A 15,900-nucleotide genomic window follows, 5' to 3' on the forward strand; every position below is an offset into this window, starting at 1 on the left:
CAAGAACTTCTCTACTGTGAAGGTGACAGAGCACTGAACAGATTGACCAAAGAGTGTGGAGTCTTCTCCAGAGGTATCCAAAACCTGACTGACAGGACAAAATTCTGCATAATGCACTCCAGAGAACCCTGCTTGGACAGGGAGACTGGACCAGATGACTTTCTGTGGCCTCTTCCAACCTGACCTGTTCCAAGATTCCACGATTCTGTGATGTTCTAACATGGAAGAGTAAGAAACCTGGTACGCACAACGCAGTATGTTACGAGGCAGCTAGACTAACACGCTCCCACTAAACGCTCCTGGGCCCTGCCGGTGTGATCCAGAACAACCGTGCTCCGCTCCAGCAGCAGCTTGGCACGGACCGTGCCCACTGCAGCGCTGGCCGCTCCAGTGCGCTGCCCAGCGTCGGGGGCCATTAAGAGCGCAGCCACCGCGGGCAGGGCCCACCGGCGGGCTCCGGGCTGGGCGTCCGCAGGCACAGCATGAGCGAGGTAAGAGCCGGGACCCCCGGGAGCCGCTCCGCCCTTCACCGGCCGAGCGGTCGCCAGGCGCGGCCGGACGCTGGCCAGCAGCCCGCGGGGGCTGCGGTGGCCCCGCCATTTTGCGCCGGATAGACCGAAACCGGCGGCGAGCGACTCCCCCCATTTCGGGGACAGCACCTCCGTCCCCGCCCTGCGCCGTGAGGGCAGGGCCCGGCCTGGCCCCACCGCCCCGCGGGGCTGGTCCTGGGTCTGGCCGCGCCCTCCGCCCCGCCCCGCTCAGGTATCAGGTGAAACTGGTCGGGAGTCAGAGCGGAGTGGCGGTGTTCGGAGCGCGGTGAGAGGATGGCTGTACGCCTCGGGTTGTGCCTGCTGCTGGTGTTGCTGCTTTATGCGCTGTTGGGAGCTGCTGCCACTGCTAAAGGTGACCGGATCGGCGTGAGCTGCCAGCTCGGCTGGGATCAGAGGGGTAGCCTGCCCGGCACCTCCGGCGGGCTCGGCCGCCCCTCAGCCGCGGGCGGGAACACGGCGGAGCTCTTAGCGGGGCACTCGGCGGGGCAGGTGTCTGCCCTGGCTGGGGTTCTGGGAGCCCAGAGCGGACGGGGCGGGCTTCCGCGGAGTTGAGCGGGTCGGAAAACTCGTGCGGGTGGTGGTGTGGCTGCCGGGACCCGTGGGCAGGGCTCCCCGGCCGGGAGGGAAAGCGCTTCACGGGCGGGCAGCCGGGCGCGGCGAGCAGCTCCCTCAGGGCTTGTGGGACGCGTGGGGCACGGCTTCACTCACCTTGTAGAGAACCGTGCCATGGTCTGGCTTGGAAGTGATCGTAAAGCTCCCGTCTAGTTCCGACCCCCCCGCCCCGTCCTGTCTGGTCTTGAACACTGCCAGGGACGGCAGATCTCTGGCCAACCTGTTCCAGTGCCTCACCACCTTCACAGTAAAGAGTTTCTTCCTACTGTCTAGTCTAAATCTACTCTCTTTGCACTTAAATCCATTCCGTCTGGTCCTGTCACTTAGTGGCCTTGTAAAAAACACCTCTCCAACCTTCTTGTAGTCCCCTTCCTGCACCCCCGCTTACGATAAACATGAAAAAACTTTAAGGAGCGCGTTCTTGCTTTTTCCCCGATCTAAAAAGCTAGGCTTCTTTTTTAATTTTTAGTCTGTGCTATTGCTTGTTGAACGCAAGTGCAGTTTGAGGAAAAAAAACTTATTCATATTAATATTTCACTGCATGCAGTTAATTTTTCACCACCTTTTATAATAAACCCCATTGCCGTATCTGTGCATGCCTTTGCACTATGTCCCTCTATATTTCGTACCGGCCATACTTACCTAATGAAATCATACGCTTAAAGATTGTATAAATATTGAAGTCAAGCCATGGGATATACGTCATATACGTATTGAAGCCAAGCATACGTCTTATTTTCTCAACGGATAGATGCTAGGTAGCTGCAAATTGTGTTGTTGAGAGGAATTCCTGAAATTAAACTGCTATTTAGTAGCCTAATTGTCTGACCTGGACAGAGTGAGGCATTTAGAATTCTTGGAGAAAAGAGAAAGAGGTTGCAGATCCAAAAACCAGGATAATCATAAATTTAATCCTATTGGGAGTATTATTACCGTGAGTAAACTAGTTAATTTTTGGATACTCCATGCTGCTGTCACTTTTGTGTCTGCAGGGTAGGCATAATCCTGTGTTTAGTATTTGGTGGTTATATCTTCTGGACAAATGGCAGAGATGTTGAAACAGTCTTTTGTGGGAGGAGAGAGTATACTTTTCCCGTGGGCAGATTAGCAAGTTAACTGCATTCTCTGTATGTGAGTCAAGCAGGGTGAAACTCGTCTTGGAAAAGAGCTCGATTGTTATGGAAAATGGTACGTGGTGAAAGAGTAAGAAGAGGATGTAGAAATGCACATACCTAACAAAGGATTGGTTGCTCGGTGAGGGAGTGTTTAACTGCAAGAGAAACAGGACACTGTCTCCTTATATGTATAGGTTGCTAGTTGGACTGAAAAAAGCTGCCCAGTATATGTAGTCAGAACTTTTGAGGCTCGAATTAAAGTGAGCATAAAAATAAGACTTGATCTCAGAAATCAGAATTCAGAAAGTAGAATAAAACCAACCTTTGTCTCTATTCTGACACTCTTGTAATACAAAGTCCTGTCTGTGGTTCAGGTATGTGTCCATCCACTTTAGTATAGTTCTTACTGTAGTGTATCACACTTAATATCACTGGTGATGTGGAAAGTGTTTTGGTGTCTGGTAGAATCCTTGAATTCTTTAATTGGTAGAGATTGTCTTTTGGATAGTAAATTCAAAAGAAAGGGAAGATAAATTGTCAACTGTTTGACAATTCAGGATTTTTTGATGACGCTTTTATTTTTTCTACCTAAGCTCTGAACTCCAATTGCAAAGCATTGTTTTATATTGGATAACAAAACATTAATAAGCACAAAGTGGTAGTATTTACTCTTCTAGTTCTCTACCATAGTTTAAGTCTTTGGAATGGAATAAAAATAGCACAACTGCAATTTGATTGTATGGACTACTTTCTGACAGACAGGTGCTTAACAGAGCACTGTATGGTGCGTTTCGTTACTATATCCTGTTCACTGCTATCAACTTAGTATATAAGGTCTGCTTCCAAGCATCTTCAGGATCTTGCTCAGTCAAGCTGTTAGCCTAAGAAAATCAGCATAGCTTAGTTCATTTTCACTTCAGTATCTATAAGCATCTGTAAGCTGTGCCCTTTAGGCTGGTTTTAGATTCCTCCTATTCACAGCTCATTTTAGGGAATTAGGATTGCTGCATGATAATTAAACTTTGCAGTCTTGAACAGTATTGTTGGTGTGATCATGAGGCTTGAATGTCTGAACAGAGAACTCTTATAATTCTGCTTTGTTGTAACTATGCCACATGTAGATCAAAATGACTATTTGGCATTTGAATTAATTTTCTTTAGGATGGTGGTTTTATTAGTATAATTTAAGCCTCTGTCTTCCTACAGTCTACTGCAAAGATTTGTCCATGTCATTGTACAGGCAAAAAGCTTTCTTGCACCTCAGTTTCCAGTGAAGGCTACTCTTCTCTGGAAGGGCCTAGAGATTAGAGATTTTTAAGTGCTCAAGTGGATCTAGGTTAACTTAGTTTGAAACTCTGAAGAGTTTCAATATATGCATATTTCTGTGTACATCTTCAGAAGGTTGCAGGGTCTAGACAAGAGTCTAATGCTGTGCCTCAGACTTTTGCAGTTATAATTTGAAAGGAACAGCTATCTAAAGTGGGGGCTGCTTTGGGGAATCAATACTGGAAACAGACTTCTGTATTTATGTATTTCTTGTGTAAGAATTCTTTAAAATGTAAGCTGTAAGCATTTTTTTATTTAAAGCTGTATCAACCATTTATTAACAAAGGGGCCATTCTTCAACATTCTACATGACTGTTCAGATATTCAAAAAGACACTTTATATATTTCACTTTGGGGGCTTTGGCTAAATAAATCCAAAAATATTGATAGAAACCGAGTTTAGAAATAATCCTCCCTAAACCAGTCACCTTCCATGTCCATACTGTTTAGCTGTATGGACATGGATGTCTGAGTTTTTGGGATGGTGTGCGTTGCAGGACATTGCTGTGCAATTTAGCCTGTCAGCGGAGGAGGACTGTGCTGTGTATGAAGGTGTTTAAAATTGGGCTATCCAAAGTCTGTGCTACAGGACTCAGCAGTCAGGAGCACCTGGCTCACTCATATGGTTTGTAAGCTCCCACAGCATTCAAAGAGACAGAGCAAAGCTTGTAGTTACAGCAGTTTGTATATGAAGCAGCCTTCATACTTCAGAGTATTTAATACTTTTAGAGCCTTTGGCTCTACCACCTGATACTTCAAGTAGAAGTGTCTCTCCTGAAGGAGATCCCAGATGAGGACCATATTGCAACTTCATGCACAGAGTTAGTATGTTCAAGTTTCTGTTCAAATACACTGTAATGCGTGGCATGCCCTAGAGATCCTTTGTGCATGGCTTTGGACATGACGTTCTGACTTTTAGTTTTAGCTTGTCTGAAAGTAGTGTGTTCTTTTTCTACTGCATACCTGATTTTTGGGCCATCTAAACAGGCAACGCTTCTATTGCAATTAAATTAGCCTGCTGTGAAGTTCTCTAAGTCCCAGTACTCAGCTGATCTGGCACCGCTGTGTGAAAAGGTGGTACCCTGGGGTAGTTGACGCAGTTTCTACTGTAACTGTTTGGGTGGTAGGAGCACCCAACAGCCCATTTTAACAAGGCATTTTTAATATCACTGGTGATGTGGGAAAGTATTTTGGTGTCTGATAGAATCCTTGAATTCTTTAAGGGGTAGAGATTGTCTTTTGGATAGTAAATTCAAAAGAAAGGGAAGATAAATTGTCAAGTGTTTGAACATCAGTCTTAATTTTTCTGTTGATAAGGCTGTCTGTAAATGTTCAGAGTAAATCACTCTATCTAGTTTATTTTTAAAAGGGCAAAAATCTGTATTTCAACAACAGCAACAACTTTTTTTTTTTCATTTTAGAGAATGATGGATCCATCAAATCAAAAGGAAGAAGTTTCATTGGCCAGAAGGTTACAAATGCAAATAATTCTGAAGAGTTATACAAGGTGGATGAATTTGTAACGGAAGTCCTCACGGGAAAGCTAACTACAGTTTTTCTTCCCATTGTTTATATCTTTGTCTTTATAATTGGTTTGCCAACTAATGCCATGGCCCTCTGGGTCTTTTTTTTCCGAACAAAGAAGAAACATCCGGCTGTGATTTATATGGTTAACTTGGCATTGGCAGACCTTCTTTTTGTTGTCTGGTTCCCACTGAAGATTTCATACCATCTAAATGGCAATAACTGGCTATTTGGTGAAGGTCTTTGCAAAGTGTTTGTTGGGTTTTTCTATGGGAATATGTACTGTTCCATCCTCTTTATGACATGTCTCAGTGTACAACGGTATTGGGTTGTAGTGAACCCCATAGTGCATTCAAAAAAGAAATCAGAAATTGCTTTGGGCATCTCCATTGCTATCTGGATACTGATTTTGTTGAGCACTATTCCACTGTATCTTGTTAATCAGACGGCATATATTTCAAATCTTAACATCACAACCTGCCATGATGTGTTGCCTGAAAATGTTTTGGCTCATGATATGTTCAGTTATTTCCTCTCACTTGCAACTGGACTCTTCTTAATCCCAGCAATCATCACAGCTATTGCATACGTTCTAATGATTAAGACCCTGAATGCTTCCATCATAGATGTAACCACTGGGAAGAAAAGAAAAAGGGCAATCAAACTCATTATTGTTGTCCTGTCCATGTATCTCATCTGTTTCACACCTAGCAATGTGCTGATTATTGTGCACTATTCACTCCTCAAAGCCTATAGCCAGAGCCATATGTATGTGTGGTACATAACTGCGCTGTGTCTTTCCACTTTGAATAGTTGTATTGATCCATTCATCTATTATTATATTTCAAAAGACTTCAGAGACAACCTTAAATATGCTCTTCTTTGCCGAAGTGTGCGAACTACACAGAGGATGCAAGTGTCTCTCTCATCAAGCAGGAACCTCAAGAAATCAGATTCTTATTCTTCAAACTCAAGTAGGACCAATAAATCAACCTACTGAGTTTAATCTTAGGAAAGTGAACTTTTGTTATTACTGGTGGAAGGATGTGAGTGACAATAGACTTACTTTGTACAAGAGAGTCTGAAGAAACACATCTGCATTTTAATTACATTGAAGCCTGGAATTTGGAACTGACAGTTGCTTATTCTGTGTAGAAATGATAAGCAGATAAATCTTTGTGGGAAACTGGGGGGAAAAAGAAAGACATTTCAGATGCTGTGGGAAAATGCTGCTGACTTAGAAGTGAGTTGTGGCTGAAGGCATTCTTGTTGAATACAAAAGTTGCATAAAAGCAAAATGTCTCTGGAATATTTGCAGTATTGTTAGTATTTTTAGTTACCAGAAAAATCTGTTTTAACTGTAACTGTAGTGTATTAAGCATCTGAACAGGTTGTGTGTATAGGACTTTGCTCTATGTACCTGCTTACACTGTAAGCTTGTAAAGAATTTACAGAAGCTGTAGAGAGAAGTAGAGGAGAATCCATTTCACCATCTTGGATTAGACTGCTTGTTATCTTTGGTATAATATAATTTATATATTTTTTGCCAAGTTACTGTGCTATAAATATTAACATAGCAAAAGCTTGCCATGTTATCCTATTTGAGTTGACAAACTCATCTTGTTATCAGCTAGCACTGGGATAAAATGTTAGTTGAGATTATCCACTGTTACTTAACATTTGCCAGTACATGATCTTATATGGGGATATACAACGAAGTGTTGATGGATAGCTATTTGATTTTATAAAATGTGCCTTGTATTTTTTAAGACCTCTAAATAAGATTTTTTTTTTTTGTAACACATTTGAGTTGGGTGTTTTCTTTTGTTCTTTTACATGCAATTCAAAAGTGGTTCAACTTGACTAGTTCAGCTTGCCTGGCTTCACGTAACAAAGATGATTTTCCTAGTGGTTAATTATAAGCGTGACAACTGTAGCTGTAATGTCTAAATGGGTAAAGTAAAATTTACCTAATGACACATTTGTTTAGAGAGCAATGAAAGTAGGATGTTTTGTGATGGTATTTCAGAGGATCAAGCTAAAGTAGCAATATTAATATATGTCTCATTAAGGAGCAGAGAGTTTACAGCTTTAGATGACATGGAACACAAACACTTCTTGGACACAGTTTTCTCTTCCTGTTTCCTGACAAATTCAGGGAAAAAAGGCATATTTATTACTGAGCTGAAGGTGTTAGCACCCTTACTGGAAAGTAACTGTGAATAAGAGGCTGGAGTTCACTGTAAGAATTTGAAATGAAGAGAGTTACACTGTCTTCACAAAAGGCTGTCTGAACTCTTACCATAGTCTGTTCCCTTTATCTTGCTGAGCATCCCAGTATGCTTCCTGGCCCATATGCAGTAGTGAGTAATATGAAGAAAGGGCATCCAGTTCATGTACTTACAGACCTACCTGTGTTCTGTCAGGAGTACAAAGGTTATAGGTTGTATGTTGTAAAGATGATAAATTGTGAGTGTAGCTGTATAATACCACAAGGAGACTGCTTATGATTCACAGATGACTGTTAAATATCTAAAATATGACATGCTTAATATAGCCTGTCTTTTGGGGGACAAAATTTATTTCTTGACATTATTTAATCAGAAGTGCACTAAGCACTGTTTATGTATCTATACTCTGTTCATTGTTTCTTTCCTGTCATTCCTATCAAAAACAACTCTGTATTAATCACCTCATGTGAAGGTAAATACTCTTCATCTTGACCATTTCTCCCTTCTAGCTTTCATCTGCAGGTTGGCAAAGCAGGCTGCAATAAAGGATCTTTCTTACCTGTGGCAACAGTGGAGTTCTGCCAATTACAGGAATAAGAATTAGATGGTACTCCAGTATGTTGAAAGCTTGTTGAGAAAGAAGTTTTAATAAACAGAATTATTTCTTTTTAAATTGAGGTTCTACAATGTGTGACAAATTTTAGAGAATACTATTCAAGGATCTCACAGTCCTTTAAGTGACATTTTCCCCCTCTGTAGCTGTATTGCAAATGCTTATCCTGAATTTAGCATGAATTAGTTGGCTTCAATTAACAAAGCAGTTAGGCTAGGCTGGTTGTTCATTCAGTCTGATTCAGTTCCATGAACTGGCAGTTATGTGCTTGTGCAGCCAGATAGTGGTGGGGTAGGAACATACAGCCTAGAAGAGTTGTGGTGGTTGCTTAAACCTGTTTTCGGGGGGAGTGGATAAGGGGAGGCTGTACTCTTTGGCAGTGTTGGCTAATATAAAGATTATTGTCTTCAGTTTGCAGCAAATAAATTCCCCAACAGTGCCAACTTTGCAATTCAAACACTCAGAGAACGAAAAAACTCCCCCATACCTAATGCTCATTAAAGGTTTAGATGCTAAAAAAATAATCAGTGAAATAATAATTTGAAAAATAATCATTTGAAAATAATTTGAAAAAATAAACATTCATGAAAACATCAGGGAGTTGAAAATCAGTGTATTTTATGTGCACCATGTCAAGCTTTCACAAGCAGCTCAAGCTTATGCTGCACCTGAGAAGTAGATTAGCCTTTCCCGCTATCCGTATGATCGTGCTGTTTCCTCATACTGTCATCAGCAAGTGTGACCTTGGGGTGGATTGGATCAGTTCTGGGTTAAAGTTAAACCAGGAGGATGGTGGAAAGTTTACTTCTGGCTTGGAACAGTATTTGGTTGTTTTGCTGGATGAGCTTTTTGTTCAGAACAAGAGAGGCTCAGACTCTCACCACCAACATCCTTCCACTGTGCAACTGCAGGTTGACACAAACCCCCCGAGAGTGGCCCGGCTAGCTCAGTGATGAGGTTTCTCTTCACTCTGGTTTCGAGCCACCATATGTTTGTGGGGTTCACTGATTTTCTTCAGGAATTCGAGTCTATAAAGTGAGTAAAGAAATCAGGGGTGGACTCTCTCCCTGGTTTGCATTCCACAGTTTATTTCTGTGAAGGGGAATCCAAAGGGCAAAAGACCAAGGATTTGGGGTCTGGGGGTCTCTTTTAACACGGTTTCTCAAAGGGAGAGAACATCAGAGAAAGAACCAATTATTTTTCTCAGTTAGTACATCTTACAAACTTTCTACAAATCAAGGTTACACACACCAAGATAAGAAATAACAGACACCAACTTCTTCAAATGCCCACAAAGGTGTAGGAGTATTCTCCGCAGAGGGGCAGAGAGGGGAGGCTTGGTTTCCTGGGGGGAAAGAAAGGGAAGGCAAGGTAAGCATGCCCTCTCAGCTTCCATAGCTCAGAGGCATTCTGGGACAGGAAAAACAAAGTTACAAACTTCCCTGTTGGAAAGAAGGGTCTCTCTTCTCCCAACCCCGTGCTTTCCTGGGCTAAAGAAACTTCAAGCAGCTGGAAATGCCAGCAGGGTCCTCTCATTACTCTATCCGGCCTCTCGCCGTGGAGCTGAGGAGAGAAACTTCAGTAACCATGGTAACCTGACTTTAGGTAAACAATAGGAGAAAGAGAAGCGGGGGGGGGGGGGGGGGAGGGGAGGGGAAGTATCAGCTATAATAGGAGAAAAGATACATTTCAAGCTATCAACTACTAACATAAACTTAACAGCGTTCTAACAACTCTACCACAAGTCAGAGCACAGTAGCTGCAAAGCCTCTGGCTAACTTCCCAAGCAGCAGGGAAGAAGCCTCCTCTGATGACCATAGGAATGGCTCTGCTCACTCTAGCTCAGGATAGATCCAGCTCTGCCAGAGAAATCTTCTCACCTGTGACTCTGGAGGTCAACAAGAAAGCAAGGCATCAAGAGACCATGTCACAGAGCTGCAGCAAAAGGCACCTGGCTGAAATACCAGATTCACAGAAGATGTGTCCAGCACCACTTGTCTGCTGTGCTTTGGAGCATCGTTGAAATGTGCTCTGAAGTTCAGAAAAAAAGGAGACAATGGCTGGGGCAGCTAAGCTCCTTTCTAGCTGTAAGGAAAGCTGCTCCCAAGAAAGACACTCTGTGACTTAAGAACATGGGTAACAGCAACAGAAAGAAGTTAGAGGCAGATACCCTGCTAGGAGTAAAACCAGCACTGCCAAGAATCACATCCCCCATCATACTGTCTCAACATCCTGCTACTTTTAGCATGAGAATTTTCTTAAGTCTAATTTTGCTAGCCTAATTTGAGTGTCATTTTGTCAACCTCTCTTTACTCACTTTGAGTCAGGATCCACACTCTTTATTGGATGGCCCCTCATTCCTAAAGAAGATAATGTGAATAAGGCCCTGTGTTGTCCATCTACTTGAAATTTTGTAAGCCAGTATATTTCCTTTCAGATACTTTGCACATGTTGGTGTCATACAATTCCTTCCCAGTCAGCCACTCTCAGCAATTGTCTTGTTTAATTTCTCTAAGACCTTCCCATTTCTATACACACTCCAAACGACACACAGTATTCGAGCTGTAGATGGTACAGTGGTGACTTCTGTTTTGCACTGTGTTGCTTCCCCAATAGCCCCTAATATTTAACTCCTTAGCAATGAGCTAATGTTTTTATACAGCTGCCTGTACTTACATCTCTCTCCTGATTGGTTACAGTCATTTCACAAGCCATAGTTCTGTATGCCAAGTTAGAATGTTAGCAGCAAACTTTTGTTCCTCAGTGCTCTACCCTCTTCAGACCATTTATAAACACTGGCAAGTTACTGACATAGTGAATACTGACTGTTTTTCTGCTACTGTGTATTTTTTTCCCTTGAAATCAGTTATTCTAAAACAACCTCTCCTCTTCCATGGCTGCCTTCTTTTTCTAAAAGTCTTTGATCAGAAATTTTGCCAAAAATCCAGGTAGACTGGATATGCTGGATCACCCTTTTCTCCACTTGTGTTTGGCCTCTTCCAAGAACTCCATAAAGTTTTTGAGTCCAGAATTCTCTTTACAGAAACAGTGGCGACTTTTACCAGAAAGGTCAAGAAGTTCCATAGTGATGTCCCTTCTTAGACTCTTAACTAAGTACTCAGTACATATATTTAGCTCATGGAACTGTATTTTCCTTGACATGTCAGAACCTTTTATTGATTATGGCATTGGTTCCCAGTATTCAAGTATAATTTTGGCAAGAGATAACACACTTCAGTTATTAATTCAGCTATTTTGTCTTATTTTTTTTCATAACTCCTCAGTGAATACAACCTTGGCCCGCCAAGTTTAGGCTTCATTTTGTCTGACTGTGGTGTGATGACTGAAGATATTTAGCCCATTATGTTGTAACTGCTCTGGAAATCAAGCAACATAATGCCTACCTACAGTAACAGCCGTTTGGGACCTAAGTTTCATTATGGATGTATTTGATCTGTCGTAGGCTCTTTGAACATGGTTAATAAACAGCATCACTCTTAAATACAGCATAAGCACATTAGTCATCATCATTTTGATTCAACAACAGTCAGGAGAGTATGTATTACCTACATGTTTTGTCTCAGGAGCGATAACCTTCTTTAGGTTTGCAGGTAAACATTCTCCAGGCATTGTTTGCTAGCAGGACCAGTACAACAGGCTGGCTACATAGTCAGCTCTCTTGTCATCCAGACCAAGGGAGGTGGAGATGCTTCAGATAATGGAAAACAGACTAGAGATTGTGAAGGATGCATGGAATGCTGTGCAGAGATATTGTGACAAATTCCATCATTCCACAAGAACTCACCGATCCAATATGAGCTTTTGTGACTTGGACTTTTCTGTCATTGAAATGTGCCCAAAACCAGCTTCCCTGGTGATATTGCCAGCTCTTTGGAGGCCAGGAAAAGGGAGAAAGGTGTATTTGTGTGAACATGGAGATAGGTTCATAGCTGCACTGGAGTTCATGAAGAACCTGGGATTTCTCCTGTGGTACAGTCAGCTCAGTGGTACCAAGGTCTGCCTGGTATTATCTGTGACTGAATCCTATCAATCTTCAGTGTCTATGTCTCAATACAGAAGCAGCATTCCAAATTCAGAGATTGCAAGTGTGTCCACTCCCATGTCTCTGGGTACCCTGCTTCCCTGCCACATAGCTGTTAAATGCTACATGCAGCTTGTGTCAGCATGGTGCTCACCTGCATATTGCTTTTTGCCAGAGCATAGGAGTGTCCAGGGGAGAGAGAAAGTACAGTCTCTGATCAGCAGACCCATAGCTAGGGACCTAATGCAGCTGTAACCTAGAGACTGCAGCTTTGTGGTAGAACTTGCTACACCTGGTCTCCATGGGATTATTATGCGTTGTAAAACGGAGTCTTGCTGCTAAAGTTAAGTCTGTGTTTGGAGGTCTGCATGTCAACATGGTCTGCAGGTAGCACACATGGACTAAGCCTCAATCCTTTGTTTTGAAAGTGTTAGTAATATACAGTAAAGAGCATTAGTGAGCACTTGTATAATGAAGCAAGGCAACAAAATGTGGGAGGAGAAGAAAAACCTAGGTTTCACCACTCTACACATGGAACTTGAGAGAAATACCCCAGTAACAACTCTCAGCTCTCTATCAGTAGGTCACCTCCTGGTGACTTACAGCTCCCACGACCAGTCAGTTGGTGCAGAGACCTCTGGGGAAACAGTGGGCAGGAGGAATGCCTGTATTTTATGGCAGTTCTGAAAATCAATGTATAGTAATTCTTAAGGCTGGCAGCATTTTAATTGCCAAGCATGCGTCAAGTGGTGAGTGCTTTCTGTGAGAGCAAACATGAGTTGCGTGAGTGGGTATCTGTTGCAGATATCACCTACATTTGGTTCAGCAACTGCATTCCAGCTTTGTGCCTCACCTTCAAGAAGCAAACTACTGGGAACAGAGTTCAGTGTGCTTGAGTCTGAGGTACTGTTTATTTGGTAACACCCTTTCCCCTCCCCTCCCCAATTTATAGCATTTGCCAGGCTTTTAATATCCATGTGATATCTTGGAGAGGAGGTTAATACTCTTCCACTGTTCATGATATGTATATAGCTCCTGTTGCTTAGTAAGGGCTTAATTTGGTGAAATCCTGAACATTTGGGCTGTGCTGCCGTTATCTATATGGCAATGCAGCAGTGTGGAACACCATCAGTGCTGATGTTTTCTCCACAGAGTCTGAGGTCAGGACAGTATGTACTCATAGTGTTGTGGTTTAGCAGCTGGGTCCATGCTTCCCCAGCTGAATGACTGCAGTGGACTGCTCTATCACATAGTCCTGTGGACTGCAGCTAGTGGAGAGGTAGAGCTTGTTTGCATGGAACTTGTCTCTGCATATGTAAGCACTTGGGGAAAAGGAGTAATTTAGGTGGGCATAATTTATGCTGCTGCTTTGGAGAGGCTAACCCACTGAATAGTGGAAATGAATGAAATAATTAACTTAAAGAACATAAATTAAAAGATACAGTGTGATGGGTAGAAGGAGTTTCCTTAATGTCTTGAAGACATTACAGTTTACAAAGTTAGGGGAATATAAAGTAAACAAAAGAAACAGTCGACGAGTCAAAACGACTGCACTGACTCGGGAGGGAGCGCCACATTGTGGTGTTCCCTGGATTTAGCTGGTGGTGACTCAGCGCATCCTTTCAGATTGACACACATGACCCTAGACATTTCATCTTCAAATCCCAGTCTGGCAAACCTGTCTGGCTTTCTGTGAGTGGCTGAGCCGAACAACATGGTGGTTCAAAGTGTAAAAGTATCTAGGACAAGCCTTTAGCACTGGTTCAGGACATGTTGGAGGCAAGTGGTGCTGTATCCCATTCAAATGAAGTTGCCTGCTTTTGTTTGAAGTCACTAATGTGTCTCCATTAATTTCAGGAGCACAGCTGGAAATGCTGGGGGTGGCTGTATTGTGGTGATATTATTTGTGAGCTGGAGTGAAGTGTGCTATTGCACATGAGTGTATGCATATGAGTATGAAGAGATTTGATGGTGAAATTAAATGCTGAAATGAAGTTATGGAACTGCTCTCTCATCATTTATGAAGACTGTTGTGTGTATTAGGCTGGTTGCTTGGAAGCTCCCCACGTCACTATGACTGGTTAAATAGGCAGAGTCATGAATACTACAATAGCCAGTAAGATGATCCTCAGTAAATGTCTGAGTGGCTGCCAGACCCTGAGTGAGCAGACAAGGCTGAGGAGCCTTGCAGCACTCCCAGCAAGCATGGCATTTAGGTTAGCAGGGTCAACAATGGACATGACAAAGGAAATCTCTAAAGGTGATGGCAGGTGTACTGCTTGTCAAGGGTCTGTTTGGTCTGATGTTTCTGAAGAATGCTGATGCCTTTGTTCAGGTTTGTTGTTCAAGGATGTAGAGCTGGCTAAGAGCATCAGCAAAAGTAAGCCCACAGTGAGATCTGTGTAATCAGATTCTGCAGCAGGAGCCAAGAAGGTGCTGAGGAAGAGGTGGGCAAGAGAGAGGGGAAAGAGGGGAGAGGAGAGAGGGGAGAGAGGGGAGAGAGAGAGCTAACCCCCAGCTACCTTCAGTTTGGTAACTGTGCTTAGCAGGGCATGGGCAGGTGGATAGAGAAGGTTCTGTCTGTAGGACATGGGATAGCACACCACAGATAATATGGAGATACCTCTGCCAAACATGGGGAAATGGCAGTGCCTGACTTTGCTGCTAAGGCCATGGCTTTCACTGCTTACACCTCAAATTAAGATAGCAGGCCTTTAGGAAAGAGAGATGTCAGCAGCCCTCTTGTTTCAAGAGCCTTTTATCTTCCATATGTGGTTTAAGTTTAAACAGTGTTTGGCATGAACACCAACCCTAGTCACTGTTGGTTGTAGCACACAAAGACACTGAGCCAGACCTGTCAGATGTGATTGGGAAGAACAAGGGCTTCAGAGAGCACTGTGGCTTGAGGACTATTTGTGTTCTTTTTCAGGTAGCGTTGTCACTCTAGTGTGTACATGGCACACATCCTATGCCAGCTGATGCACAGTTTCCCTTAGCATGAACTCATGATACCTTTTCACTGAGCAATTCATTCCTTCTTTGAAGTGAGAGCTCCTCACAGTTTGTAGTCAGAAGTGGACTCAAGACACACATCTCTGCTTCAGTATCTAAGAATCCTAAATGGGTAGGCAGACACCTGCAGAAGGTAATTCATCATGCTTGGCAGTCTCTTTCCTCCCTCCCAGAGCACCTGCTTCCACTTTAGGAGCCAAAGCCATTCCACTAAAGTCAGAGATGCAAGGTCTTTGGCTCTTGGTGTTTCTGTGGAGTAGACAGCCCATCTTGAAATCACAGCCGTACTGTTGCATATCAGCTTCCTAGCTTCTGTAGGCTTGCAGTGCTGGGAAACGGTGCCTTCTGGGCAGACAAAAGGGACCCAGCGTAGTGTGGGACCACGGCTTCTCAGCCGAGGAGGACGTACATGTCACACACCAACCAAGCTGTCAGTCCAAGCCTAAGGAGGTTGGTGATATTCAAGAACTAGCTGAGGACTCTGTCCATCATCTGGGGAAAGAATGTTACATATAGGATCATGCTTTGTTTAATGTTCTGAGTATCTGCAAACAGAGCTGATAACTGTGATTAAAGGCTCCCTCTTCTGTTTCTGTTACTGCACGCTTTCTTTAGCAAATGCACAAGCGTGAAAGACAATCCTGTTTCCTTGTGCTGTTCTTTATTTTCTAATTCCCCATTTCAAAACAAACATACATATCTGATATAAGAGAAGAATAAGGACTTACCAGGTGATATTAAATATCCCTGCTAGGTTTGGGATCAGGGAAGCAAATTGCTGGGGCGATATGGGGCTCCTGGAGTGTAACTTTCGAAGCAGAATATTCTCACAATAGCTTTCAATCTCCTTTGCTTTTTCTTAGGTTTAAACCAC

The 15,900-nt window shown here is 43.1% G+C and overlaps 1 protein-coding gene across 1 annotated transcript; it reads left to right on the top strand.

The window, feature by feature from the left end:
• Positions 1–757: 757 nt before the first annotated feature.
• Positions 758–8,029, top strand: F2RL1 (F2R like trypsin receptor 1). The gene is made up of 2 exons (XM_058828105.1): positions 758–903; positions 5,026–8,029. Exons 1-2 carry the CDS (start codon positions 825–827, stop codon positions 6,126–6,128), a joined length of 1,182 nt encoding a protein of 393 aa, XP_058684088.1. The 5' UTR covers positions 758–824; the 3' UTR covers positions 6,129–8,029.
• Positions 8,030–15,900: the final 7,871 nt, after the last annotated feature.

Source organism: Poecile atricapillus, chromosome Z (assembly GCF_030490865.1).
Source record: "Poecile atricapillus isolate bPoeAtr1 chromosome Z, bPoeAtr1.hap1, whole genome shotgun sequence".
In the NCBI taxonomy this organism is placed as follows: Eukaryota; Metazoa; Chordata; class Aves; order Passeriformes; family Paridae; genus Poecile; species Poecile atricapillus.

Coding starts and splice junctions, on each gene's coding strand:
- F2RL1 (XM_058828105.1), top strand. CDS start 825: ATGGCTGTACGCCTCGGGTTGTGCCTGCTGCTGGTGTTGCTGCTTTAT. Junction 904..5,025: donor AGCTGCTGCCACTGCTAAAG/GTGACCGGATCG, acceptor TTTTCATTTTAG/AGAATGATGGATCCATCAAA.